A 27,437-nucleotide genomic window follows, 5' to 3' on the forward strand; every position below is an offset into this window, starting at 1 on the left:
TCAGTAAAAATGTGATATAGTAAAATAATGGACCAAACTTGTTGCAGAACATGATTGCATTGAGAATCAGGTAAACACAAAGATACAAAAATACTTGGTAAATTTATCATTTCTATCCATGTAATTTACATATAGATTTTATTTTAACTAAAAAAAAAAAAAAAAAACATTCATGCCGAGCCGGAATTTGTCTCTTCAGTGCAGGCAGTAACTAGTTTCTGTGTGATGATTCTCCAATTTTCTGGGAAGGGAAAAGAGTCAAAATGGCTAAGAGCATGTACAAAACTGGATTCAAAATTGATTCAGAGGAAAAAAAAAAACAAAGGAATTTGACATGGATATCATCTTTACCATTGGTTTCTCACTAATTTTATGAGGATTTTAAATATGAAAACTAGGATATTAAATAAATTTATGATGCTATCGTCATTCTAATCTTTTTTTTTATGATCACGTCATTATGAATTCATGATAAATATATCGAAAAATTGTCAAATTCTTAATTATTGATAATATTTAGGTCCAATTCCCAAGGAAAAAAATGTGAACTCTAAATCCATCATATAACTAGTCTTAAAATATATAGACAAATCGTAAGGTATTAATAAAATTATCAACTTCAAATAATAGCAACCGCATATATCATAGTAATAGTAATAAAATGATTTTTTTTTTTTGTCCCTCAATAGTCAATGGATTGCCTTCATGTAAAAAAAATGCAGAAAACAGAGAAAATATTCTATAAATGAAATAATTACCTCATCCTTCTCGTCTTTCTTGGCTTGGGTAAAAAACTTGTAACCTCCATAGGTGAGTAAACCACACCCACTCAACGAGATAATCACAATCTGCAAAACAACACGCACACACATTTACTGGATGTATTAACTATATGAAAAGTTTATTACATGTCATCTATAATTAAAATGACGTATCCTTCAAAATGAAAAGTTTATAGTTTTGTAACTGTTACATGACATTTACTGTATGTATTTTTAAAATTTTGATACATTATCGAGTCTAGGTAAATTTTTCTTACAAAATCCCTTTTCACTTATTTAATCTCACTTACTGAGCACTATAATAGCATGACTAATGCTACATATCTAACAATAAACAAGACCTTCTAATTACAATAATCAGTTAAGGAAGCTATATTAACCATTTCTTGATCAAACATCAAAAAGCGTTCAATCACAAAGTGAAACAAACACATAGGTTTTCATTTATCTCTAGCTAAATTTATTTAAGAACTCACATCTCAAACCAACAACTTGATATCAACATAAATAAAAAAACACAACAATTTCTGCATGAACACTTCAACAAAGCTTGAAACTTTTTCAACCACGATGATTAAAATCCAATAATTTCGATGTTATAGATATACATACATATTTGTTTGTAGTGTGTAGGTGAGCTTACGTGTTCTTGTTTCCACTTGGAAGGGGTCAGAGGGTGTTCCCAAAAGTTGACTCTTGGAGCTCCATGGTGATCTTCCAATCCCATTCAAAACCATATCAACTGAAAGAAAAAAAAAGCAGAAAATATATATTGGTATGTTTATATAGTTTACCTCCAGCGCCGGCGAGACCGCGCCGATGGATCAGAGACGTGGCTTGAGCCTTCGAAGCCGAAACCCGAGCTAGCCTCGCCGTAGCTGTCCACGTCGCCATTTTCACTGCTGTGTCGCTTGTTAATGTAGAGAGAGAAAAAGAGAGAGAAGAGAGAGAGTGATAAGCGAAGTAAGTGTGTATTGTGTAACTTTCTGGAATATTTTCTGAAGCGGCAAGTCGGCGATGTTTCTCTAGTAATATTTAGTCAAAAAGCCCCTGAAATTGTTATGATTTTCTCTTATTACCCCATTCAACTTTTATTATAACAATTTGAGTCCCTGTCGGCTGAAGAAAAATTGTAACAAATACTTTCATCATTTCATTAAAATAAAAAAACAAAAAAATCTTTACCATTATCCCATGAGAATGAGATAATAGAGGACAAATAAAAACAAAGAAGAAAACTAAACAAAAACACAAGGTTACATTTATTTATTTATTTTTTTTATAAATATTTTATATTGGGCTAAGTTTACAGTACAACTCATTATGTTCGTGGTTCATTCCCAAACCTCTACATATACATTCATTACATACTTTTTTTAACGACAAAAACAAATGCATCACCAATTTTTTTTTTTTGTTTGTTTCTCTTCTCTCCAAAACTTCAGTAGTCTTGAGCTTCATAGGATTTTCTCTTCACAGACGCGACCGAATGAAAACACTTTTCCCGCTCTTTCCGAGTGATTCCAACCCCTTCGAATCTCCTCCGTCCGATTTCTCTGCCTTCGCGAGCCGCGATGCCTTGCATTGCACGGCAACGTTGCTCATGTCCCTCTCCAACTTCTCGATCTTCCCCAAAAAACTCTCGTAGGGCTTTTCCAAACACTTTGCGGTCTTTTGGTGTAGCTTCGTTCTTTCGATCTCATCTCTTAGCTTCTCGAGCTTCGCTTGAATTTCCTCCTTTGCCAACTTGTTATCGGCGTGTTTTGACTCTTCTCGCTTCCTACCTGAAAACCTCCGTGTGATAATATCAGTACATTGATTTCTATTTTTAATTTTACACACTATTTGTCTGTTTGGGTGTTGACACTCCAGCAATTTCTTGTTCAGAATTTTCATTTTCGAACAAAAAAAAAAAAAAAAACCATATTCTGTGCGGATAACATGAATGGTTTTAAAATAAATTACTATCGAGTATCAACAAAATAAATACATTAATTGGGAAAGACAGAGAGCCCAAGTGTAAGATGTTAAAGAGTACAAGAAAACTATCACCACATAAAGCCTTGTATTTCTCTAACTAAGAATACTAAGATAGAACAGAATTTTCCAAGGATGATTCTTTTAATTTAAAGTTTAAGCAATCAGCATTTCAATTCATGTCCAAATGTATGGAAAATTGGAGATGGAGGCTTTTTTTTTTCTTCTCCTATATTTTCGAATGTAAATTTTTTCATTTCAAAGCAATTCAAATGTGGATCCTGAAACACATAAATACTCGGTCATGGAATGAAATGAATCGAAACAGTAAAGCAAAGGTATATATGGAAATTGATTGTAAAACAATATATGCCAAAGCTTGTTTATTTATCTCTCCTCCGGGTCCTCTCCTATTGAGATTAAGATATTACGTTGATTTAGTAGAAAAAAAGTCAATATCTTACGAGTTCAGTAACAATTCAAATCCATATCATAGAGCGTGAATAAATCTGAAATTATCACAAATATTTGTAATTAATAGAAGCCCAAAATTATTTCATTCATGCAACTGAAACCCTTATATATAATACTTTACTTCCGAGAGAGAGAGAGAGAGAGAGAGAGAGAGAGAGAGAGAACCTGTGGAGACCCTGAGAGACTGAATTACAGTGGATTCGAAAGCGAATTTGGAGATGAAGTCCAAAACTTCACCGATTTTTCCTCGGCGTTCAAGCTCAGGTTTTGGTTCTCCGAAGTTGCCATGGATTCTTCTCTGGATTCCAATTGCCTCAGCCATTTTTGGACTTCAATTAGGTTTCCGAGGTTTCGAATTTCAATAATGACCGAATTTGGAATTTTTAGGATTTTTTTTTTTTTTTTTTTAGGCAAGAAAGAAATTCTTCGATAAGGAGAAATAATGCATTTAATGCCATTTATTCATAAACGACAGACTAAATGGTGATGTCGTTTATTTAGTAGTAATAAAAATCTAATTTAATTCACTAAAATGAGGATAAATGTAAGAAAAATAAATATTTGTAGAAGGAAGAAAATATAGGGCTAAAGTCTCAAAAACAAAAAAAATGAAGGTTTAAAGTGTGATGATAGAGACTGCTTAGCAGCAGTTCTCCTCCTGTTAGTTTCTCTCTGAAACTTTTTCAGATCTAGATCCAGATATGAGTCTTCCTTTTTTCCTCCGGCGCTGTTGCTACTGGCAGTGGATCTCAGCCACTCGCCGTCCAACGTGCGGTTCCGGGGGAGGATAGACATGGACTTCGACGAACGTGTGACGTGATCCTTGCGACCGGAAAACCCGAGAAGAAGGTTTAGCGAGGTGTCTCCGGCGACGAGGGTCTTGCGGTCTGTGGCGGTGGTGCGGCGTACAACGTCGGTGACGACGGTGTAGCGGTTTGCAGTATCGACGTCGGTGTTGCGGCGTGCAGTGATTGTGCGGCGTGCAACGTCTTCGGTGGTGGCGTGGCGGGGTCCTGTAGTGGTGCGAATGTGTGTGTTTTTGTCGTCGGTGGTACGGAGCGAGTCGTCAGAGCCAGTGGTGCTTTGCAGGGTTCCGTCTTCGGAGGTGCATAGCAGGTCTTCGGTTTCGTTCCCGGAGGAGTCTCTGCCTAAAGTGTCTCCACCGTCAATGATCCAGCATCGGTCTTGGTTAAATATGGCGGGGGCTCGGCGATGGTCACCGAAAATGGCAGTGTGGGGGCTTTCTCGCTTGTTCGATTGTCTCTCGCTTTCCGCGAGCAAACACGTGATACCAATGTTGATGTCCAACTGTATTTCTGTTTGTTTAAGTTTACTGTTTGTTAAGACTTTGTTTGGTTTTGGTAATATGTATGTTTTGTTTTATTGGAGGCGGAATAGCCGTCCTTCACCATCCAAGTGTGGATCTCCTGTTAGATTCGTGTCTATGCAGGTTGAAGAGTCATCTTCTTCATGGTCATCGGACCGCGGTCGTTTGGATCTTTCCATCAACCATTGTGGGTTTATCGAAAGAGCCAAATGTGTGCTCGATTTTGAGTGTGCTCTTTATTCTTCCTTATGTCGGAAGTATGCACAATATGAGCGAACACCTGTACTTAGTGTTAGATTCATTCTGATCTAAGTCTGTGTCGTGTCTAAGATGTTATTTGTCTGTATCGATGGGTATTCCACCGGTTCTAATGAAAGCTTTGTGCAATTCTCAAAAAAAAAAAAAAAAAAAAAAAAAAAAGTGTGATGATAGAAATGATTCAGAAATCAGAACTAGTACTGAAAAGGGAAAATCCCAAAAATAATAATAATAATAATAAAAAACGCTCATCATCGTCTCTTTTCCAAGTCTAAAACCCCAATAAAGGTTTTTACATCACAGCACTAGAAAGCCCCGAGCTTTCAAATGGAAAAACCTTAGCTAGTTATCACCCGATCAAATCAAACACCAATTACCATGGCACTTCCACTCTGCTCGAACGGAAATATATTATTCACACACCAAAATCTCCGCCGTAACAACACCCAGATCAAGAAACGACCCACAACAATCACAACCCCAAAACTCAATTTCTCGACCTATTCAAACCCACAAAAGAGAATCACCCACTTGACCAAAGAGAAGAAGAAGGAGACTCTACAGAGAATTCTGGTGGAGAAAGCCGTGGGCTTTGTTGCTGGGTCGGTCATCTTCGCTGGGTTTTTCTTCGGAGCATCAAGAAAGCCAGCCATTTCCATTGTTCCGAACCAGACAGAGAGCTCAGAGACAAGAGAAGAGGAAGAAGATGAAGAACAAGAACAAGAACAAGAACAAGAAGAAGAGGAGGCTATGTATGAGAGGCTTTTGGAGAGAGAGCCAGAGAATGTTGAGGCTTTGAAGGTGGTTTTGCATGGGAAGATGAGGAGAGGGAAAACCAAAGAGGCTGTGAAGTTTGTGGAGAGATTGGCTGATTTGGAGCCTGAAGAAGTTGAGTGGAGGCTCTTAAAGGCGCTTTGCTGTGAGTTGATGGGAGAGTTGAACAAAGCTAAGAGCCTGTTTGTGGAGATTTTGAAGGAGAAGCCTTTGTTGCTCAGAGCTTTGCATGTATGTATGAACTCACTTTCTTTGAAAAGAAAAAAAAAACCTTCAGTGCTATTTTTTATTTTAATATTGATTGTGTGATATGGTTTGGAAGTTCAATGTTTTGAGAGGTTTCAAATTAGTTTGAAAATGGGTGTTAATTCTTTGAAGGAGTGTTTGAATAAGTATAGTTTGTGCTGTGACATTACTTTCTTTACTTTGTCATTGGATAAAAATAGGTTTCTTAGTAATGGGTGTTAATAGGTTTCTTGGTCATCTGTTGAGATGTTATTGGATAAAAATAAAAACAAAAACATTTGTGTGTTTGTGTGTGTGTGATATGGTTTGGACATTCAATGTTTTGAGAGGTTTCAAATTGAGTTGAAAATGGGTGTTAAGTTCTTTGAAGGTCTTTTTGAATAAGTACTTACTTTGTTTAAAATTGGCTGAAACTAGGTTTCTTGGTTTTTGTTGAGATGTTATTTGATAAAAGAAAAAAAGCATTGGGTAATTTGTTCATGATATGTATTGTTGCTCTTTTATAAAGTTGCTAGATTTTCTTGGTCATTTTAGCTTGAAAAAAAGCTTTCTTTTGAAAATATAAAAGCTGTATGTTTCTCAGGTGGCTTGACCATGGTTTTGCTTGAAATTTCTCACATAATCAATTGGTCCAAATTCCAGTTGGAATGTTTCTTTCAGTGATTCTAAGACTTGGCACTATATTTTTTTTATAGGGACTCGCGTTGGCGATGCACAAAAATGGTGAAGGCGAGGCAGTCTTTGTGATGCTGAACAAGTCACTCGAAATCGCTCGTCGTAAAAAAAGAGTCACCGAAGAGAGGAACATAAAGATTCTGATAGCTCAGATGCGTGTTGTTAGGGTAACGCTTTTTCAAAGAAACATATGTCAATCTTTGATTATTATTTTTTTTTGTGGATAAGCACTCCCCCAGAACATGAAATGCCATCGTAAATTTTTTTTTTGTTACTATTTATTGTTTTCCTTTTCATTAAAGGCGAGTTCTTTACCTTGCAGGGTGAACTGGAAGAGGGGCTGAAGGGATTCCAAGCTCTAGTTAACGAAGACTATCGTGACTTCCGACCTTATCTTTGTCTGGTGAGTTTCTAATTCTATAATATCACCCTTCGTTCTTTTTCTTGAACCAAACTTTTCCGAAAATTCAAAATCCTCTCAATCTTAATAAGAAGCTTATGACGAAACACAAGATCTCCAAAGAAAAAGGGATGATTTGTCACCTAGAGATCCTCATCATTAGTGTTATTAGGCTAGAAACAGGCATCAATGAGTGAAACTTGTATTCAAATTGAGAGCCAGTATTTGGTTTGTCGAATCTGCAATGATCGTACTGGAAACTTTATACCTTGCCAAGTGAATCATGTTCCGATTATTTTCATGATCTCGGTTCTTATTTTGATATAAAACCTTCTAGCGAAAAATACAGTCCAAGTTCTCTGTATAAAAAGAAAAACTATAAATTCACGGAAAGTAGGCAAATCTTTAACGGTAACACACAAGAAAGAAGTCATTGTGCAAGAAGTTGTCAGAATTTTTTTTAGGGCTGGAAAAAAGGACTGATTGAAGTTGAAGAACAAATGTTCATGGGGAAAAAAAAACTCGTTTGAATTTAAGTTGAAAATTTTGTTTCTCTCTAATTTATTCGGAATTCGGTGGCAGGGAATCATCTATAGTCTTCAGGACAAGAAGAAAGAAGCCGATGAACAGTTCGAGATTTACAGGTCGCTTGTGCCCGAAGAATTTCCACAGCGGAGTTTTCTTGACGATGTTGTGATCACTGCGAAAACCAAATCCCAGGAACAACTGAAGCAGGAGTTCCAGAATGAATACGCGACGAGCTCAAAATGAAACACTGACCGTCGGATTATTTTGCGATGATCGAGTATCAAAGTTGATGTTTTTTTGTGGTTTTTCATATGATGATGTTGCGTGGAAACATTTCTAGGATAGAATGGCCATGATATACTTCATCTTGTATAGTAGGGTCATTAGGATTGAAATTGGGGATAATGAAAAGCTCATTGGTACAAGCTTGAAGCTCAGTTTAGTATTTCTTGTCTTTTTCTTTCATTTTCTTTTCTTTAGTGATAGTTTTGTAGTTTTCAATGACAAGACTAGAACTTTATGATCATCATTCATGGATGTCACAGAATTCCTTTTCTGCTCATATTGTTTATGCTGATCTAGCACAAGATTGTCACACAGACACGGAAAAGTTATATATAAATAAAAACAGAACATTGTCATTGACCAAAGAAAATATGAGAGAAAGCTCCACACAAACACACACACAAAAAAAAAAAAAAAACCAATCCAATTTTCAAGCTCAGAATAACAAGTGCTCTGAGAGAGCAACTTAAAGCAAGCCTTGTTTTTGCTATATGTTCAAAGCAAAGGAGAGACCTTCATTGGCAAGCTGAACCAAATTCTCAACTGAAGGTTGAAGCCTTGCAGCCTTGGCAATAGCTTTATATTCTTCCTCACTCCCTCCTTCCAAGAAAACCCCCTTCACTTTCCCATCTTGAACCCAATAAGACCCAAATTTGTGTGGCGCTTTGGATGAAAAATTTCTCTCCCCAAACACCACACTCTCACCAACATTGTCTCCATAAAACTTCCATGACAAATCAAACACTCTCGAGTAGAAGTACGGGAGATAGTCGTACTCATCAACAGGTTCGCCTGTGTCGCTTGACCTGATGGCTCTGACTGCTTGCTCTGCGGACTTTCTAGCGTGGTCGACATGCTCGACTCTCCTCATATCACCATACAACTTCATCGGAAAAGTGGACACGTCCCCAACTGCATACACGCCGGAGACGCTCGTTTTGAAAAATCCGTCGGTTTTGATCCCTCCTTTTTCCTCTTTGACTTGTCCCTTAAACAACCCCGTCAGAGGTCGCACCCCGGCTCCGACGACGACGATATCGGCTGGAAATACCCGGCCATTCCTCAACCTCACTTCCTTGACCACTCCATTTCTAGGGTCTGAAACGAATTCTTCTGCGACCGAACCCTTTACGATCTTGACTCCCTTGCAGCCAAAGTAACCCTCGTAGAACGTTGCTAGCTCAGGCGTGAACAATCGAGGCATACACCATTTTTCAGGGTAGACCATCGTGACGTCCAAGCCATTGAGTCTCATTGCGGACCCGACTTCGAGACCTATATACCCTCCTCCGACAATCACCACCTTTCTGTTTCTCATCTTCAACTTCACGGCCCTAACAAGCTTGTCGGCGTCGCTAATATCTCTCAAGTAAAAGATGTTCTTCGCGTCCGATCCAGGAACGCCGAAATCGGACAGCTTCACGACCTCTGACCCAGTAGCCACGATCAGATTCTGATACAAGAAAGTTCTTCCGGTTGAAGTCTCAAGAACTTTGGATGCGAGATCTGCAGAGACTATCTCTGTGTCGAGGAACAACGAAATTCCGTTCTCTCGGTACCACTCAGGAAGCAATCTCTCTCCTCCACTTCCAACGCAGACATGGAAACTGGGGAGCCTCGAGGGGTTCTTAGGAAACAGATAGGACTTGCTAAGCGCAGGACGTTCATAAGGCGCCATGGCTTCTTTTGAGACAATGGCTAGTTCGCCCTTTTTGAGGCCTCGCCTCGCGAACTCTCTCGCTGCATATCCGGCTGAGACTCCACCTCCGAGGATCACATACTCGAAGGACTTCACAGGGGATTCGTAGGCACTTCCTTTCTTAAGAAGCTCCCTCGCCTCTTGTGTCTTTTTATCCACAAGTCTCCCGAGAGGTACCCGAGAGATGTGTCTTTTAACCTCAACGTCTTGCTCTATAGTCCTTATTTCACTTTGGATCTTTTCGACGTCTTTTAACCAATCCCCGCTTTCTTGCCCGTGGATCTTCTCGTCTCTCAGTTTCTGCTCTATATCTTCCTTTTGGAGGCTTAGGTCCGCCGAGAGGCCTTTGAGAGTTTTCGTGTTTTCTTCGAGGTCTTTGTAGTACTTGTAATATCGGTTCACGGATTTAGTCCATGCCAACATCTTGCTTCCAACCATGAATGTGTCTATAAAAAATGAAGTAATAGCATTGAAGAATGGAAAAAAATATATTCACTTATTGATGGCTTTGATGCAAACACTACAGGATTATGAATATTCTTGAAACACAAGATGAGTGTAAATTCCACAAACTAACAAATACTCTGCAAATTACTAGAACATTGTCTAATCTCCAAGTAATTAAACAAGCTCATTAACAATGATATTCCAATTTTGCATCCTATTTGGTAGTTGTTTGTTGTTGGTTTTGAGAGCATTTTTATTACGAAGTTGAAACATGAAACATAAAGTGAAACAAAGCATAACCACTTTTTCAATACTCTGAAGCCTAAAAGACTGGACATTTATATTTCATACCTGACTGACCGGAGAGAACAAGGTGCTTTTTTCTGCTAAAAATGCTAGACAACCATGCGACGATCAGAAGCGAAAAATACCGAAATGCTGAAATGTCGGGCTTAAAGGCCTGATCCTTTATAAGAGAGATGTTAAGGTTGGCCTAATTGAAGCAAGGTATCAAATGCATTCACACTTTCGCAAGTAAAGTATGTGACTAAAAAGGTACAAACATTTAGATCCTGTAGAAGGAAAAATATTTTTTCAATTATTTTTTCTTCTTCTTTTTATCATGGATAAAATCATCCAACCTGGTGATGTTGAGCCTTCCCTTGAAACAAGAGCAAGAATCAAAATAGCCAAGAGTTTCTAGTCAGTGCTGTCCCACTGAAAATCTCAACTAATATAAACACTAACAAATAATAAGCCTATTTTGCTTTAGAATTTTCCAATGACATCAATTTAAAAAGAAAAGTTTTTAATCCCTTGTTTTTTCCTTTTGGTTTTCTTGTATCCCAAGCAGAGTATTCATAAAAAATTCCTGGTCTGTCTTAAAGTTGTCTAGATAAGATCATGGTGTGGAAGGAAAGAATATTAGCACTAAACTAAACTAGTACATGCATGAAATTCAAATTTTTGCTCTTATTTGTTGCATCTTTTCTCTGCCCATCAAGAAAATAAAACAAAGTTTTCATTGATATATTTCTACAATAACATGAGAAGAATTCGGTTGTCCACCCCAGCAGACAATAATAACAGAATATTACAATCATACATTACAGACTTCGAATTATTAAGTGGATTAAATTCGAAACCACATGCATTTACCGTCTTATTTGTGTAATGATCGAGTAAGACAACATAACCTACAACACAAAAAAAAAAAAAAAAAAAAAATCACTTTAGCAACTAATATTTCTTGAACGAGATAAATATCTAATATAAGTCATACAAAGATATGGAATTTACCAGGCATTATAAGTAGGAGATTTCGCAGCGGTTTTAAACTTATCTTCGGAACTGACACAACGGTCGAAGAATGTCCTTCGCACCGGGGTGTTCCCATTCCAATGAATCCCACCACTTTTCTGTGACTTTGATCTTTTGAAGAGACGGGAAAAGACTTTTGTTGGCAAGGAATGTCAACTTCTTCAAACTCGAACAATCTTCTATACAAATCTCTTCTAAACACCCAAGGAGTAAAGTGATTTTTCCAGAACTAACGCTCTTTAGTTCCGGTAGATCCGTCAACTCTAAAAGCTTTAGCTTAGGAAGACTCATATGGGTCGAAGAGTCTCCAATCTCACTCTCCGACACGATTTCAACCATATTTTCGCAGCACAATATTCTCATCCTCTCTAATTTTTGAAACTGCGATACAAGTTCGGGATTTAGCAATGTCTTTATGCTTGGACACCCGTTTATTATAATGTCTTTGAGAGAAGAGAAAGCTCCTGGGGGTGGAGGGAGAGAGCCAACCAACCCTTTGAAGTCATTCAACCTCTGGAGTCTAAGTTCCTCGAGGCTTTGAAGAAGATGCGAAGCGTGAGGCAAAGGAACTGAAAGTAGATTCTCTATTCCATCACAGCCTATGATGTGGCATGCTCTCAAGTTAGTGATGTTCTCTAGCGACGTGGCTGCAGATAAACTCCTAACTAATCGACAATTTTCGATGCATAGGAACTGGATTCCCGAGGGAAGCGAAATGGGATATCCCTCGGATGCGCTTGAAGTTATGTCGGATTTTGTAAGAAACACGACTTTAGTGTATTCGGTTTCCTTCCAAAACGAATTTTCGTCGAACCCGACTTGAAGGATGTAGCTTATCAGATCTCTGTCCTCCAATGACCTAACATATGAATTCAAGTCATCGACATGGTACAACTGAGCTTTTAGAGTCTCTAACCTTCTCAAGCGCGCCAACTCTTCCCCTTTCACTCGCATTTTGTCAGAGCCGTGCCAGTTGAGTATGAGGAATTGAAGGCGAGTTAGGTCAGAGAAAACTCCCGGTACAATCCGGAGAGAGTCTGTAAAGAGAGAGAGATATCGAAGATTGAGTAAAATTTCTAGTCCCCGAGGCAGTTCCTTGATTCCCGAGTAGCTAAGATTAAGCCTCCTTAAAGCCCTTAGATTCCCTAAATCAGGCAAACTCTTGAGTCTTTGACATCTTATGAGCAACAAGGAAGTGAGATTCACCAAGTTGAAAAGCGAGCTCGGTAGATTTTCAATGTTGCTATAGGATAGATCGAGGACTGTCAACCCGAGCATGTGCTCGAAAAAGCTATCCGAAATGCTCGCTAGTCGTGTATTGACATTTAGTAACATTGTGGAAAGTTTAGGACAATTTGGTGACGTGTGTAGTGAAATACTGGTCAGATCGTTATCCATCAGAGACACCTTGATGAGATCCTCAACCCATTCTTCTTCATCTGGTATCTCTTTCAATCCCACACTCGCTTCCACCAGAAAACGCGGACGAACGCTCGTTATCCGCAACGCCATATCTCTCACCAAGTCGTGCATCTTCACATATCTCGTTCCTCGATGCTCAACGTTCTCAAGCAAACAAGCATTCACAAGTTTGTTCAATATAGTCTCGCCTCTATACATCTCGGATTGCCTACTTTTCATCGCTTCGATCAACCTCTCGTCAATGAATTGGTCGACCAGGGACTCCCTCCCGATCAAGAAGTCTTCAGGGTACATCGAGCAATCCAAGAAACATTGTTGCACTTTTGGGTCTCTCAACATGTCGTAGCTATGCTTCAATACTCGGAAAACATTGTTCTCCATGTCGTCTTCGATGTGCCCTAATCTCGGTTCCTTCATGCTCTCCAGCGCGTTCTTCCACTCAAACACGTCGTCTATTCCCTTCATGCTTCTTGCCATTGTGATGATCCCGAGTGGCAAACCAGCGCATTCTTTGACGAGATATTTTGCGACTTCTTCGATTTGAGGATTATTGAGCTCCATATCATTGCCCTCAAGCTTATCCTTAAACAAATCCCAAGACTCCGCGTCACAAAGAGGCACCACTCTAATATTCTTATGGAATCCCATCTTTCGACAAACGTCAAGGGATCGCGTTGTTACGATCAATTTACATCCATTGACGCACAAGCGTATCCCGACCTCTTGTAGGTCAATATATTCCCAAACATCGTCCAAAATAAGCACCGAGTTCTTCTTTCTTCCTAAAAAATCCGACAACTCAGCCGCCCTTTTTCTCTCGTCTTCCTCGTACAAACCAAACATCAAGGCGCTCGCGATGTCGTCTTGAAGCTTATGGATCGTGAATTTCTGCGACACGGTCACCCAATAAACTGAAGTGTCGGAACGACTCTCGATGATCTTGTTGTGCACATGCTTGAGCAACGCCGTCTTTCCGACCCCTCCCATTCCATACACGCCAATACTCAACACATTGTTGTCCCCTAAGGAATCCCAAATCATATTCTTGTTAAGCTCGAACATTCGACCAACCATATTGTTCGCCGGAAACACGATTCCGCGCTTTTCTTGTGCTTCAAGTGTGAGCCCTCTCGAAAAATCGCATTGGTTTTGAAGCTCTCCGATCTCTTCTGTTAACTTATCCAGTTTATGGTGGAGTCGGAAACTCGGGAGCCATTTTTCTTTGCTCTCTCGAACCTCTAGCTCTGCACGGTGCGTTTTGACTTTTATATCCCCAAGACCGCTCAGCCAGGTCTCAACCTCTTGCCTCCGTCTCTTCAACGACAAGGACTCGGCGTACTCTAACTCTTTGTTGATGTCGTCCTCTTTTCCCGTTAGAACGTCGAGTTTTCTTTTCAACCGATTCACCTTTGTGTCAAGGCTTTCAAACTTCCTGATTGTATCCACGGTGTCGATAACACTCTTAATCATTTCCATACCTGTGACGAATCATGAAAATTGAGGCTTAAACAAAGAATTTGCAACTTCCCATTAAAAATATAAACCTTAAACGCAATTAAGAAAAATATTGCATATTACACTGCAGTAATAATCTCATGTGTTTATTAGTCATTACTTATATTCCTACATTTGGATTCTTAACTAGTTTATTTATTTTTTTTAATTTTAGTTTTAAGTTAGTCTAAAATACCCTTATATTTGTATAAACTATTGGCAGCTAGGAATGTACTAAGAGTCCTCTCTATCAAAAAACATATGTGCTGGTTCTTGGCCGTATCAACAACAGCCAAAATGAAAAACAACATCTTATCCTACTAAGGCCTTTTTTTTTTTTCCTCCAACAACCTAGAAATAGAATGAAGAACAGAATGAATTCAAAATGATTTGTTCATTATGTTACAATATTATAAAAAAATTATATTAAAAATAATTATTAAAATTTTACTTCCTCTCTTCTTTCTGTTTTTTGTTTTTTGAAGGAACGATTTTGAAATAGTTCAATATCTACCCTCAATTCAAATTATAACTCAATTATAAATATACTAAAAAAAAATATGGACTGTCTATAACTATAAATCAAGATACGCCAGAATCCATATTTTTTTTTTTTAATTTAAGTCTAAAAGCCATATTAAAACATGTAAAAAGGCAAGGGGATCACGGAATAACATTTTGTTATTTTGTTTTTCTCTTTATTTTTGTCGTTAGATCGAAAACTATATCAGAGAAACTACATGAAGGAAGCAGCCATAAATCATTAAATAAAAAACTAAAAATACTGACCATCACAGAGAGTAGAAATAATTGATTTGCGCTCTCCACCACCGTCTTCCATTTTTTTGCCTCAAAGCTGCTTCAGTATAAAGATAATTAAGAGATTAATAAAATAGAAGAAGAAGAAGAAGAAGAAGAAAAATATACATGCCTGAACTTTACCAGAGATTGTTTTTTCAGTATCGATCGAATATTACGAAAATGGTATGTTTTTTTTTTGTGAAGAATAAAAATAAATTGAAGAAGACTTTCCAAAGTCAACGCTAGGCGATAAGTCGTAAACTAGTTCGAGACAACTTGATTGTAGATCACAATCTCACTACATATAGATTATATTGCTTCACTTTTGGTTGGTGAATTTATGTTGCAAGTGGTAAAAAATTATTATACAAATAGTATTTCTTATGTATTTAATATGAATAATTGAATTAAATAGTGTAGTGGCATAATTTATGTGACGGAGTACTTACGGTTTTTATTCAATGCAAAATTAGGAATATCAGTTTCCAATGATTCAATAACAGGAAAATATTAGTTGTCGGGAAATACTTGACAAATATTAAAGAGAGATTCGAAAAAAATTTTTATAATAAATTTCTAGTTGTTTTTTTTAGGAAAACAAAAGGTATTTTGACATTTATATTAGTAAAAAAATAAGTGGCCTTTCCATATTCAACCAAAACCCAAAACTAATAGAACTATTATTTGTTTAGATTTATTATTAGTTTATAGATATGAAGTTAAGTAGTCAATTTGAAACATAAATTTGTCAAAATAGTCAATGTTTGATTTATTTTGTGGAACAACCAATTAACCACATTAACCTACTTAAAGAGATAATAATACCCTTCATTAAAATGAAGGGTTACCTAATATAAATTAATTTAAAAATAAAATAAATAAATAAAAAACATTACAATAAATAACTATTCCACTAATAGATTAAAAAATTCTCTACAAATATTACGAGATCTTCTTCGTAAATCTTCACCGTCGAGTCAACTTGTCATCCGTTTCGAGTGACAAATAAACACAGAGCCACCCTGCCCGAATTAACAAATAAACACAAATAGACCGAAATTAATACGAATAAATCAAAATAAACCGAAATTATATATATATATATATATATATATATATATTTTAAATCAGATAAAAATGGTGAAGCAATTATATGGATAACACAAATTTACATACATATATCGATATTAACACAAATTAACCTGAGACTGGAGCCCAAGTCGTTAGTGTTAATGACCTCGTTATCATCAAGATTCTTGATTTGATCGTTAAGATCGAGATTAATTAACACTACGCTCAACACTCTCACCATTCTCATAATACGAATCACATCCCACCAAATATCGACTACTCTAACCAGTAATGGTACATGAATCAGTAGAATCAGCCTCTTGCTTTCTCTCATTTTCTTTGCGGGATTTGACTTCCTTTTCCTTCTGCCAATGCTTGTTTTCTATTAAAGTCTGATGGGTAATGATTTTATTCTTCTTAACGTAATAGTAATTATGGTATGTATGATATGCAGTTAATGGAAATAATTATGAATGTTGTTGTCAATCGGTTATATAGTAATATGAGACTTTTTTCAAATATTTATATTCCGCTTAGAGAGAGAGAGGAGTTATTGTAGAGATATATAAGGATATCAAAATAAAAGCAAATCAAATTAAAGGAATATTGGTTGTAGTGAATCTTGCACAATCTAGTCTCCAAACCCTAGATTTCTTCTGATGCAAGTAAAACCAGGAAAGCAATAAAACCAGCAAATCAAACGCGGAAAAGTAAAGCGACACACTTTTTACCCTGGTTCGGCAATGTGCCTACATCCAGCAACGAAAATCACGATCACTATCAAGAAGTTCTTACACACTCGTCCTCACTTTTGTCCCCAATTGTGTTTCCCTTACAATAAGTCTCTCAAAAGTGTTTCCCCAAGTGTTTACAACAACTAACTGAAAGAATGAAGTTACATACAGCCTCACTACAACCCTCTCTATTTATACACAGCCTAGGACTCATTAAAACCACAGAAACAATCTCAGCCGTAGATGCCTTGCGCAGGAAGCTATCTCTGCTGTGATGATCCAACGGTCCGTCTGCTAAGCTAGTGCAAAACATGATCCAACGATGTAGTTCCATGACTGATATCCAACAATTCTCCACCTCAGTCTTGAACTCACATGTAGCAAACGTGATCTTCAAGTCACTGATCCCTAAGGACCAGTCTTCTCCATCTTCTTCCTCATGTTGATCAGTCCTAGACAATGAGCAAACTTGTGTCCAGGAACTGACTTCGTGAGCATGTCCGATGGATTATCTTCAGTGCCGATCTTCTCTATGCTTACTCCACCTGAGTTGATGATGTCCCTCACAAAATGCATCTTGATGTCAATATGTTTTGACTTCTCATGAAACACTTGATGCTTTGACAAGTGAATTGCCGACTGATTGTCACAGTGAATTGTAACTTGCTTCTGATTGAACCCAAGCTCAGTTACAAGACCCTTCAGCCAGATTGCTTCCTTCACTGCCTCAGTGACAGCAATATACTCAGCTTCAGTAGTTGATAGAGTGACCACTGGCTGGAGATTACTCTTCCAACTTATCACACCACCTCCAATGGTAAACAGATATCCTGTGAGAGATCTTCTGGTGTCCAGGCTCCCGGCATAGTCTGAGTCTACAAAACCCTCCACCTGAAATTCTGAGGATCTGTTGTTGCAGCCATAGATAATGCCAGTATCATGTGATCCTCTAATATATCTCAACACCCACTTCACAGCTTGCCAGTGAGCCTTTCCAGGATTGCTCATAAATCTGCTGACAAGACTTATAGCATATCCTATATCTGGTCTTGAACATATCATAGAGTACATCAAGCTCCCCACTGCGCTAGCATAAGGAACAGTGAGCATGTACCTTTTGTCTTCTTCAGTTTCAGGGCATTGACTCACTGATAGCTTGAAGTGATGGGCTATGGGAGTGTTCACTGGTTTGGCTTCACTCATATCAAACCTTTCAAGCACCTTGGTAAGATATCTCTTCTGAAAAAGCCCAAGCCTTCGTTGAGTCCTGTCTCTCTCAATTTCCATTCCTAGGATCACCTTAGCAGGGCCAAGATCCTTCATCTGGAAACGCTTACTGAGGAGAGTTTTCAGCTTCTGAATCTCTGACTGTTCCTTGTTCACAATCAACATATCATCCACATACAAGAGTAGATAGATGAAACCAGCTGCCTTGAGATCCTTGAAGTACACGCACCAATCATACTGGCTTCTCACAAAACCATTCTGAGTCATGAAAGTGTCAAATTTGAGGTACCATTGTCGAGGTGACTGTTTGAGGCCGTAGAGAGACTTATGCAACAAGCAAACTTTCTCAGTCTTGTCTCTTACCTCAAAACCTTCAGGTTGTTGCATATAGATAGTCTCATCCAGGTCTCCATACAAGAAAGCGGTTTTAACATCCATTTGTTCCAGTTCTAAATCAAAAATGGCAACCATAGAGAGAATGATACAGATTGACCTGTGTTTGACCACCGGCGAGTAGATTTCGTTGTAATCAATACCTTCCTGCTGAGAAAAACCTTTTGCCACAAGCCTGGCTTTATAACGTGGCTTTTCAACTCCAGGAATCCCCTCCTTGAGTTTGAATATCCATCTCGAGCCAACAATCTTCTTGCTTGCTGGTTTATCAACAACAGTCCAGGTTTCATTCTCTTTCAAAGACTTTAGCTCCTCTAACATAGCTGATTGCCACTGATCTCTCTTTTCACTGAGACAAGCTTGCTTGAAAGTTCTTGGCTCATCTTCAAGCAGCTCTGACCCAACCAACAAGGCAAAGGCTGTGAGGTCATAACCGAACCTCTGAGTTGGTTTGTGAGTCCTTCTTGCTCTATCTCTCACAAGGTTGTAGTCAGATGGATTGCCAGTACTCTCATCATTCACCTGATCTTCTATTTCATCAAGATGAGCTTCAACATCTTGAGGTTGATCTGCTGCTTCATCATGCTGCTCCACCTCAGCTCCCTCAGGGTGTTGTAGATGATCTTCAGCAGCTTCTACAACATGATCATTGACAGGTTGGGTGGCAGTATCAGTAGATATCTCCACCTGAGCACTGTGCTCGGAGCTTGCTTCATCTTCCTCTGCAAGGCTGTCAAGATCTCCAGGGGATTTTCTGTCACAGAAATCATCTTCTCTGAAAGTCACATCTCTGCTGATGATGAACTTTCTGTGCCCAGTTTCAAGACACCACAGCCTGTACCCCTTTACCCCATCTGGATAGCCTATGAAAACACATTTCAAGGCTCTAGGGTCAAGCTTCCCTTGCTTGGTGTGCACATAAGCAGTGCACCCAAAAACCTTGAGTTTGCTATAGTCTGTTTCATGGTCAGACCACATCTGCATAGGAGTCTTCAACTTGATGGCTGTAGAGGGACACCTATTGATCAGATAAGCTGCAGTCTTGACAGCTTCTGCCCAGAAAGCCTTTGGAAGCTTGGCGTGTATCAGAAGGCATCTCACCCTCTCCATGATAGTCCTGTTAAATCTCTCTGCAAGACCATTCTGTTGAGGTGTGTTGGCAACTGTATGATGCCTTTGAATGCCACTCAATCTGCAGAAGCTATCAAACTGTTCTGAGCAAAATTCTAAGCCATTATCAGATCTTAGCTTCTTCACTTTCTTTCCAGTCTGAGTCTCAACCATGGTCTTCCAGGTCTTGAAAGAATCCAAAGCCTCATTCTTTTGTTTGAGCAGATAAACCCATAGCCTTCTTGAGTAGTCATCCACTGTGCTCATATAATACCTGCTGCCACCATGAGAAAGGACTCTTGCTGGACCCCAGAGATCAGTATGGACATAGTCCAAAATAGCCTCTGATCTGTGGACTCTCTTGCCAAACTTTGCCCTGCATGCCTTGCCATAGACGCATTCTTCACAGAAACCCAAAGCAGTGATCCTTTCATCACCAAGGACTCCTTGCTTGGCCAGTTCTGTTATACCTCTTTCACTGACATGGCCCAGCCTGAGATGCCACAACCTTGAATTCTCTTCTCTTGAAACAATAGCAGTATGGCCAGTTATTGTTTGTGCAGTGAGGAAGTACAAGCCATTTCGTCGAACACCTTGTAGTACAGCTCTTCCATTCTTGGAAACAGTCAAGATTCCATTTTCACTAGCAAAATTGTACCCTGCCTGTTCCAAAACTCCAAGAGAAATCAAATTTCTTTTCAGTTCAGGGATATACCTGACATTTTGAAGAATCTTGACCTTGCCCAGATGATTCTTGAGAGACACGGAACCAGTGCCAATTACTGGACAGTGTTTGTCATTGCCAAGAAGAACCATCCCATCTGAGTCAGCGTAGTTCTGAAGCCACTCATTGTTGGGTGTCATATGAAAGGAGCACCCACTATCGAGGATCCACTCGGAACTGGGTCGATCGGTGGTGACCATCAGGGCTTCAGCACTGTCGTAGCCATCGTTCTCAGCAACAGCGGCTTTTCCAGTCTTGGAGGTAGAGGCTCCATTGTCTTTCTTCAATTCAGGGCAATCCTTCTTCATGTGTCCCTCCTTGTGACAATTGTAACACTTGTACGCGAAGGGCTTCTCTTGATCTTCAGGCTTCGACTTCCCTTTCTTCTTCTTGGTTGACTTCTTGTCTGATTGAGCACGAACAAGAAGACCTTCAGGTGCAGATTTCTTCTCGCCTCTGGATTGAAGAGCCTTTGCTTTCAATGCCAACTGAACATCCTCTGCGGTGATAGAGGATCGCCCATATTTCATAGCATCGACGAAATTTGCATATGAGGGAGGCAAGGCGTTTAGAATCAAGATCGCTTGGTCTTCATCGGGAGTATCGACTCCGATATTGGCGAGATCGATGACGATCCGATTGAATTCGTCAAGATAGTCTTCAATCGGCTTGTCTTCTTGGATCTTGAATCCAAAAAGCATTCCCTTGAGATAGATCCTTCTCGATAGGGATTTCTTCATGTACAGGCTCTGAAGCTTCGCCCACACGCCAATGGCAGTCTTCTCATTGGCGACTTCTCGCAAAACTTTGTCTCCAAGATACAGGACGATCGTGCTGTATGCAAGCTCGTTCATCTCTGCCTTGTCTTCAGCCGTGACCGATTCAGCGTGTTTGGCTTCAGGATCGATCGCCTTGGAGATTTTCATCTGAACAAGAATTGCCTTCATTCTCTGACGCCACAGAGCAAAATCTCCTTTGCCATTGAATCGCTCGATCTCCATCTTCGTGATCCCCATCGTGTCGCAAAGATTTGGTGGTAATTAGCTCTGATACCAATTGTAGTGAATCTTGCACAATCTAGTCTCCAAACCCTAGATTTCTTCTGATGCAAGTAAAACCAGGAAAGCAATAAAACCAGCAAATCAAACGCGGAAAAGTAAAGCGACACACTTTTTACCCTGGTTCGGCAATGTGCCTACATCCAGCAACGAAAATCACGATCACTATCAAGAAGTTCTTACACACTCGTCCTCACTTTTGTCCCTAATTGTGTTTCCCTTACAATAAGTCTCTCAAAAGTGTTTCCCCAAGTGTTTACAACAACTAACTGAAAGAATGAAGTTACATACAGCCTCACTACAACCCTCTCTATTTATACACAGCCTAGGACTCATTAAAACCACAGAAACAATCTCAGCCGTAGATGCCTTGCGCAGGAAGCTATCTCTGCTGTGATGATCCAACGGTCCGTCTGCTAAGCTCAAGTGCAAAACATGATCCAACGATGTAGTTCCATGACTGATATCCAACATTGGTTGTTGACTTGTTCTTTTTAAATATTTCTAAAAACAAAACGCAGCAATCGCACTAGAATTATTTTCGAGTTTCGACCTCCAAAAAACAGCTGAATCGCCGCATCATCGAATCTGACTATTTCTCAAAATAATATTAAACGTTTGCTAATACACAATTTTAACGTTTGAGGTTGGCTAGTCCATGTAATTTTTCATTTAAAAATAAATTCAAATGATTAAATTGACCTATTTTGATTGGAAAGACACAAAGGAGAGGATTTGGATCATTCCCTCTCACATCTTCTTTTTCTCTAGAGCCCCTTCGTCGCTCTTTTAATCTCTTAGCTCGTTACCCAAGAAAAGTATCCATAAAAACTTCCAAGTGTCTTGAAGTTTTCTAGATACGAACCTCGTCCACATTATGTCGTTTGTTCGTTTAGAGATGCCCTGACCCAAAGAAGTTCAATTACAAACATACACACAGAGATGAAACTGATCCAAAATTCGATTGGCAAACAAGAACAGATTCTAGTCTAAAATACACAAGCAAAGACATGCGCTAAAACAGATCTGAACGATCAAGATCAATATCGATCATCAGCGCAGAAAGTAAAGGAGAAAAAAGAGAGCGATGCACTAATCAAAAGGTCTTTAACACAAACAAACTTGACACGAATACAAAACCTCCTAACCAATCTCAGTACAATAACAAAAAAAGAAAGGTACATCCAGCTGATCAGATATGTACAATCACTGACCATTTTCAATACTTATTGAATCACCACAAGAGGCCCGGAAAATGTGAGGAAGAACTGAGAGAAGAGAGTGTGAGCAGAAATCAGTTATGAAGCTAATGTTGTTAAGGGTCATATCAAAATAAGATTATAATGAATAAAAAGTAGAGCAAGTTATTGAGAAAAGAGTTCACTGTGTTTCATAACATTCGTTTTATGGTATAATAAATGACCCGTAACTTGCATCTCAAGTTATTCATGGGTATGAGGCAAAAACAAATAAGTTTTAGATAAGTGGATTCTGCTAAAAATATAAGATGGACATAGGATCAGATCCGGATCAATAAAAGTGAAATTAGAGCACACCATAGCTGGATCATGAAAATATTAATCACAAGTTTTGACCTGAAAAACATCTAGAGCCTCAATATTTATTGGGGCTACAAGTTTTGGTCACAGGACTGAGAGTAGCCTCAATTAAAGTTGCAGAATACAAGTCAGATGTCTAGAATGCTTCAATCGGTCTCAATAAAAAAAAAAAGTCACAATAAATTATTACACAAATTTCAAAGTAATTTGTGAAACGCAGCCAAAGGAGTGGACTAAATTAGAAACCACACGCATTGTCTTCCTATTTGTAACGGCTAAGGCAGTGTATCCTACAAAATAAAACAAAATCACTTTAAATACATAAAATTTATTGAATGAAATAAATATCTCATAAAATTCTAAAGATATGGAATTTTACCAGTATTATAATAAGTTGCAGATTTTGCAGCGAGAACATCTTTCGCCCCGGGATGTTCCCTTTCCAATGAATCCCACCACTCTTATGTTATTATGGTCTTTTGAAGAGATGGAAATAGACATGTCTTGTTGTCGAGGAATGTCAACTTCTTCAATCTCGGACAAGATGCTACAAAAACCTCCTCCAAACATGTCACACGGAATAAATTACACCAGCAGAATGAAAGATGAATGCAATTAGCTGAATTCTAAAAAATAAAATTGAAATTCGTGAGAATATAGTATTTACCATCATTATAGAAGCAAAAATCTTCGGAAATCTTTGGCGTAGTTACATAGTCTCAAATTTACAGAATCGATCCAAGGCGTTCTTGTTTCCCGGCCGATTCCATTCGAGCGATTCCCACCACTCCTTTTCAACTTTGATCTTATGAAGCGAAGGATGATCACTAGCCGGCTCTTTGCCAAATATCGGGTTGATCGTTTTCAAATTTGGGCATCTAAGTATCAAAATTTCTTCAAGAGACTTGACGGCGAAGTTAGATTGGTTGAGGCTTGAGATACTCTTTAGCTTCGGTAGACCCCACAAACGTAAAAGCCGTAGTTTAGGCAAAACACTTAGCTTATCCTCACACTCCTCATCATATGCAACAATTTCGACCATTTGCTCGCACTTATGAACTTTAATCTCCTCGAGGTTTTGAAGGTACGGCAACAATGCATGCGTGAACAAGCTCTTCATATTAGGGCAATCAACCACGGAAAGTCTTTTAAGGGACAAGAATGTGTCGGGTGGGAGAAAATTTGGCGCAGATCTATTGCTCATAACCAAGGCTCGTAAGCTCCATAACCGATCAAGCTCAAGTCTCTCAAGCCTTTGAAGCATTGGAACTTTACAAGACGTAGAATGGAGTACGTACTTGGTCTCTGGACATTCTGACATAACGCATAGCCTCAAATTGCTTGCATTCTCCAATAGAATGGTTGATCTACACAAGCTCTCCAAAAAACAGCCTATGATATGTAAGACTTGAGTGCGTTTGGGAAGTGTAAGCGTAGAATCTCGGGCCAAGTTACAATGTGTTAAGATAATGCCTCTATGAGATCGATAAAATCTCACAAAACAATGGAACCCCACATGAAGTGTGTAGCTTGAAAGCATTTGTCTACCATCGAAAGACGTGACATACGAGTTGTAGTGGTTGATGTCAAGAAAAGAAGCTCGAAGAACCTCCAATTTCCTTAAGCTTGCTATCTCTTCCACGTTGACTTTAAGAGTTCTTGAATAGTGTTGAGGAAGGATAAGCTGTTGTAGATGTGAGAGTTTAGAAAAGATGCCATCGGGTATCATCTTTAAATATTGGGTGTGAAGGTCGAGGGATCTTAAATTGATCAACATATCTAGGCCTTCGGGTACTTTTCTGAGACCACTTTTCCCAAGATCTAATCTCCTTAAAGCTCGAAGATTTGTAAGAGATGGCACAGTCTCCAACCCCTCGCATCCTCTCAACAATAAAGCTTTGAGATTGACCAAGTCGGAAACAGAAATCGGCAAACTTTTTATGCTCGTGAAGGATAGATCAAGAACACTTAGCTTCTTCATGTGCATGAAGAAGCAGTTAGGAATTTCTTCTAAGAGCTTGTTGTGCCTCAGCACCAAAGTCGAGAGATTATAACACTTCGGTGACACACTAGGGGGGATGGTTGATATGCTATTGTGCATCAAAGAAACCCTAAAAAGCTCTTTAGTCCATTTCTCTTCAATCGGTATCTCTTTCAATCCCATGCCAGCTTCCACCAAGTGGCAATTGTCAGCACTCAAAGCACTTATTGCCATGTCTCTCACTAAGTCATGCATCTTAATGAACCTTCGACCGATTTTGTTAGATGAACCTTCTAGCAAGCAACACTTTTCGAGTTTGTTCAACATGGCATGTCCCTTATCAAACTCGGCATGCCTACTAGTCATTCCCTTGATTATCCCTTCAACGATCAAATCCTCTATCAAGTCTCTCCGGTCAATGACCGAGTCTTCGGGATATAACGCGCAATAAAGGAGACAATCTTGAAGTTTCTTGTCCTTTAAGCGATTGTAACTCAATTTCAACTTTTGAATGACAAGACTTCCTGAACTTTGTGGGCCACTTGCAACTGCTCTGAGTTCTTCCAAAACCTCATTCCACTCATAGTAGTCAACAACACCTTTCAAACTTCCTGCTATTGTAACGATGGCCAGAGGAAGACGAGCACATTCTTTAACTATCTCTTGCAAAATTACGCCTAAATTCAATATCGATAAAACCCTGTGTCCGACTATATCCACGAACAACGTCCAAGCTTCCATCTGCGTTAGAAGCTCCATTCGAACACTTCGACAACTCATTCCATTGCAAATCAGAAGAAACTGGGTGCTTAGCACTAACTTACACCCATTCACAAGAGTTGGTTCTGGAACTCCCACATCTTCGAGATTGTACACTTCCCATAGATCATCAAGGATGAGCACATATCTCTTCTTTCCATTCAAGGCCTCGTACAGTTTCGCGGCCCTTGAAATTTCGTCATCGTACCTCGCAATATCTATGTTCAATTTCCTAGCTATAGCCTCTTGTAACATGATGATGTCACTCGAAGCCTTCGACACCGTCACCCAAATCACGCTATCGAACCTGTCCATATGCTCCACGAGGCGATTGTTGATGTGCTTTAGAATTGTTGTTTTCCCGATTCCGCTCATGCCGTAAACTCCAACCTTTGTAACTTCGTCGCTCATCATAAACGCCCAAACTTCTTCTAACGTTCTTGCGAATGTAGTTTCTCCTTCTAATAATTCTCTCGTTGGCAATATGTCTCCGGATTGTGGCACAGCCTCAACCAAACCATCAACGAAAACCCCATTTCGATAAAGCTCATCAACCTCACAAATCTTGGAGGAAACAATCTTTCCGAGATCAGCACGAGCAATGCAACCCGATTCTGCAACTCTTTGCTTAATATTATCCACTTCTTCATTTATCTTCTCTACCTTTCCAAGCCAAAGTTCGACCTCCTTCTTCAGTCTCTTCACAGGCCGCCTTTCTTCTGGGAGAAGCTCTTCCATCTTTCTTGACTCTCTGTCTTGCTTTCGACAGTTTAGTTCTTCCATCTTTTCGTTTAGAGTCGTCATGTAGCTGTTAATTCCTCTATGATACTTCCACCATTTTTCAATGGGACTTTATATGGCTTTGATAAGTTCAATGAGAGACCCCGTAAACTCCATGCTACTACACGTTACAAAATTGTATACGAGTTTCAAATGGGAAAACAGTAAATTTTTTATTTCAAACTGGTGCAGTGTCTTGGTTAGACAAACTAACAAGGTGATTAGTAAGTTGTTTTGCATATATGACCATGTTAGTTGGTGATGACTTCCTGCAAAAGAAACATTTTTTACTGGATTAAATTGGATGTCTTTACCTAGTTTGGTGTGACATTCCGCAACTTAGCCAGCATACTCAAATTAAACCAGTTTTTTTAATGAAATTTGTAACCACTAAAAACCTAAGAATTTCATTTTGTCATACATTTCAATTTTTTTTTTTATTATTTCTAGCCATTCTTATTTTGTGGTATATTATTTATACCATTTTTACCCTTATTAATTAGTTAATATTTTTTATTTTCGAAATTAATAAAATCTAATTTATTATGCAAAATCCCTAATTATTAAGATTTCAGTTCTCTCTCTCTCTCTCTCTCTCTCTCTCTCTCTCTCTCTCTCTCTCTCTCTCTCTCTCTCTCTCTCTCTCTCCTCCCTCCCTTTTCTTCACATTTTCTAGCCATGAACAAAGCTCAAAAACATTAAAAGCGCAATTAATAGTCGTTGATAAATGTTAAATAGGTTTATGTTTAAACTAATAATCGGTAATAACTGTTAATAAGTTTCTATCAAAAACCTATTAAAACAGTTATTATCGACTATTAACTGCGATGCTATTGTTTTTTTTACCTCCGTCATGGCTAAAAATTTAACGAATAGAGAGAGAGATAGTATTTAGGTATAGATAAATTATTTTCATTTAATTTATTTTTGGCAAAAAATAAGGGAAAAAAATAAAGGTAATTCTGTCTTATTATTGCCTAATTACCAAATATTATTAAATAGTTGGCTATTTCACAATTCTAATTTTTTAAAAAGCTAATAAGTTTGAGTGCCCTTTTTTATTGTATAATCTGCTATCGTTCATTCGGTCATATTAAGATTGGGAAAAATAATGGAGTTCATTCTAATTTGG

At 38.7% G+C, this 27,437-nt stretch overlaps 5 protein-coding genes and 1 pseudogene across 6 annotated transcripts; 1 reads left to right on the top strand and 5 right to left on the bottom strand.

Moving 5' to 3' along the window:
• Positions 1-57: 57 nt before the first annotated feature.
• Positions 58-1,749, bottom strand: LOC149398231 (uncharacterized). Its single transcript, XM_089615229.1, has 4 exons — positions 1,577-1,749; positions 1,426-1,496; positions 759-848; positions 58-241 (listed from the first exon to the last, which is right to left on the bottom strand). Exons 1-4 carry the CDS (start codon positions 1,674-1,676, stop codon positions 212-214), a joined length of 291 nt encoding a protein of 96 aa, XP_089471355.1. The 5' UTR covers positions 1,677-1,749; the 3' UTR covers positions 58-211.
• Positions 1,750-2,021: 272 nt separating this feature from the next.
• Positions 2,022-3,639, bottom strand: LOC149398232 (uncharacterized). The gene is made up of 2 exons (XM_089615228.1): positions 3,399-3,639; positions 2,022-2,566 (listed from the first exon to the last, which is right to left on the bottom strand). The coding sequence occupies exons 1-2, from the start codon at positions 3,553-3,555 to the stop codon at positions 2,256-2,258; spliced, it is 468 nt and encodes a 155-aa protein (XP_089471354.1). The 5' UTR covers positions 3,556-3,639; the 3' UTR covers positions 2,022-2,255.
• Positions 3,640-5,043: 1,404 nt separating this feature from the next.
• LOC149398233 (Tetratricopeptide repeat (TPR)-like superfamily protein) lies at positions 5,044-7,879 on the top strand. Its single transcript, XM_089615251.1, has 4 exons — positions 5,044-5,823; positions 6,534-6,680; positions 6,836-6,916; positions 7,496-7,879. Exons 1-4 carry the CDS (start codon positions 5,197-5,199, stop codon positions 7,682-7,684), a joined length of 1,044 nt encoding a protein of 347 aa, XP_089471377.1. The 5' UTR covers positions 5,044-5,196; the 3' UTR covers positions 7,685-7,879.
• Positions 7,880-8,134: 255 nt separating this feature from the next.
• Positions 8,135-10,747, bottom strand: LOC149398234 (monodehydroascorbate reductase, seedling isozyme pseudogene; annotated as a pseudogene). The gene is made up of 2 exons (XR_016297088.1): positions 10,224-10,747; positions 8,135-9,871 (listed from the first exon to the last, which is right to left on the bottom strand). The product of XR_016297088.1 is annotated as a monodehydroascorbate reductase, seedling isozyme pseudogene (transcript).
• Positions 10,748-10,877: 130 nt separating this feature from the next.
• LOC149398235 (putative disease resistance protein At4g10780) lies at positions 10,878-15,187 on the bottom strand. The gene is made up of 4 exons (XM_089615250.1): positions 15,051-15,187; positions 14,898-14,964; positions 11,172-14,092; positions 10,878-11,068 (listed from the first exon to the last, which is right to left on the bottom strand). The coding sequence occupies exons 2-3, from the start codon at positions 14,947-14,949 to the stop codon at positions 11,211-11,213; spliced, it is 2,934 nt and encodes a 977-aa protein (XP_089471376.1). The 5' UTR covers positions 14,950-14,964; positions 15,051-15,187; the 3' UTR covers positions 10,878-11,068; positions 11,172-11,210.
• Positions 15,188-23,060: 7,873 nt separating this feature from the next.
• LOC149398236 (disease resistance protein At4g27190-like) lies at positions 23,061-26,308 on the bottom strand. The gene is made up of 3 exons (XM_089614519.1): positions 23,515-26,308; positions 23,165-23,223; positions 23,061-23,075 (listed from the first exon to the last, which is right to left on the bottom strand). The coding sequence occupies exons 1-3, from the start codon at positions 26,306-26,308 to the stop codon at positions 23,061-23,063; spliced, it is 2,868 nt and encodes a 955-aa protein (XP_089470645.1).
• Between the last annotated feature and the right edge of the window lie 1,129 nt (positions 26,309-27,437).

The sequence above is a fragment of the Urtica dioica genome, chromosome 5, assembly GCF_054948205.1.
Source record: "Urtica dioica subsp. dioica isolate 48M chromosome 5, U.dioica_male_clone48M_v1_H2, whole genome shotgun sequence".
NCBI classification, from domain to species: Eukaryota; Viridiplantae; Streptophyta; class Magnoliopsida; order Rosales; family Urticaceae; genus Urtica; species Urtica dioica.

Coding starts and splice junctions, on each gene's coding strand:
- LOC149398231 (XM_089615229.1), bottom strand. CDS start 1,676: ATGGCGACGTGGACAGCTACGGCGAGGCTAGCTCGGGTTTCGGCTTCG. Junction 1,497..1,576: donor CGGTCTCGCCGGCGCTGGAG/GTAAACTATATA, acceptor TGGGATTGGAAG/ATCACCATGGAGCTCCAAGA. Junction 242..758: donor AGAAAGACGAGAAGGATGAG/GTAATTATTTCA, acceptor TTCCCTTCCCAG/AAAATTGGAGAATCATCACA.
- LOC149398232 (XM_089615228.1), bottom strand. CDS start 3,555: ATGGCTGAGGCAATTGGAATCCAGAGAAGAATCCATGGCAACTTCGGA. Junction 2,567..3,398: donor GTCTCTCAGGGTCTCCACAG/GTTCTCTCTCTC, acceptor GGAGGTTTTCAG/GTAGGAAGCGAGAAGAGTCA.
- LOC149398233 (XM_089615251.1), top strand. CDS start 5,197: ATGGCACTTCCACTCTGCTCGAACGGAAATATATTATTCACACACCAA. Junction 5,824..6,533: donor TGTTGCTCAGAGCTTTGCAT/GTATGTATGAAC, acceptor TTTTTTTTATAG/GGACTCGCGTTGGCGATGCA. Junction 6,681..6,835: donor CTCAGATGCGTGTTGTTAGG/GTAACGCTTTTT, acceptor TTTACCTTGCAG/GGTGAACTGGAAGAGGGGCT.
- LOC149398235 (XM_089615250.1), bottom strand. CDS start 14,949: ATGGAAGACGGTGGTGGAGAGCGCAAATCAATTATTTCTACTCTCTGT. Junction 14,093..14,897: donor TATTTCTACTCTCTGTGATG/GTCAGTATTTTT, acceptor GATTCGTCACAG/GTATGGAAATGATTAAGAGT.
- LOC149398236 (XM_089614519.1), bottom strand. CDS start 26,308: ATGGAAGAACTAAACTGTCGAAAGCAAGACAGAGAGTCAAGAAAGATG. Junction 23,224..23,514: donor GAACGCCTTGGATCGATTCT/GTAAATTTGAGA, acceptor TTCATTGGAAAG/GGAACATCCCGGGGCGAAAG.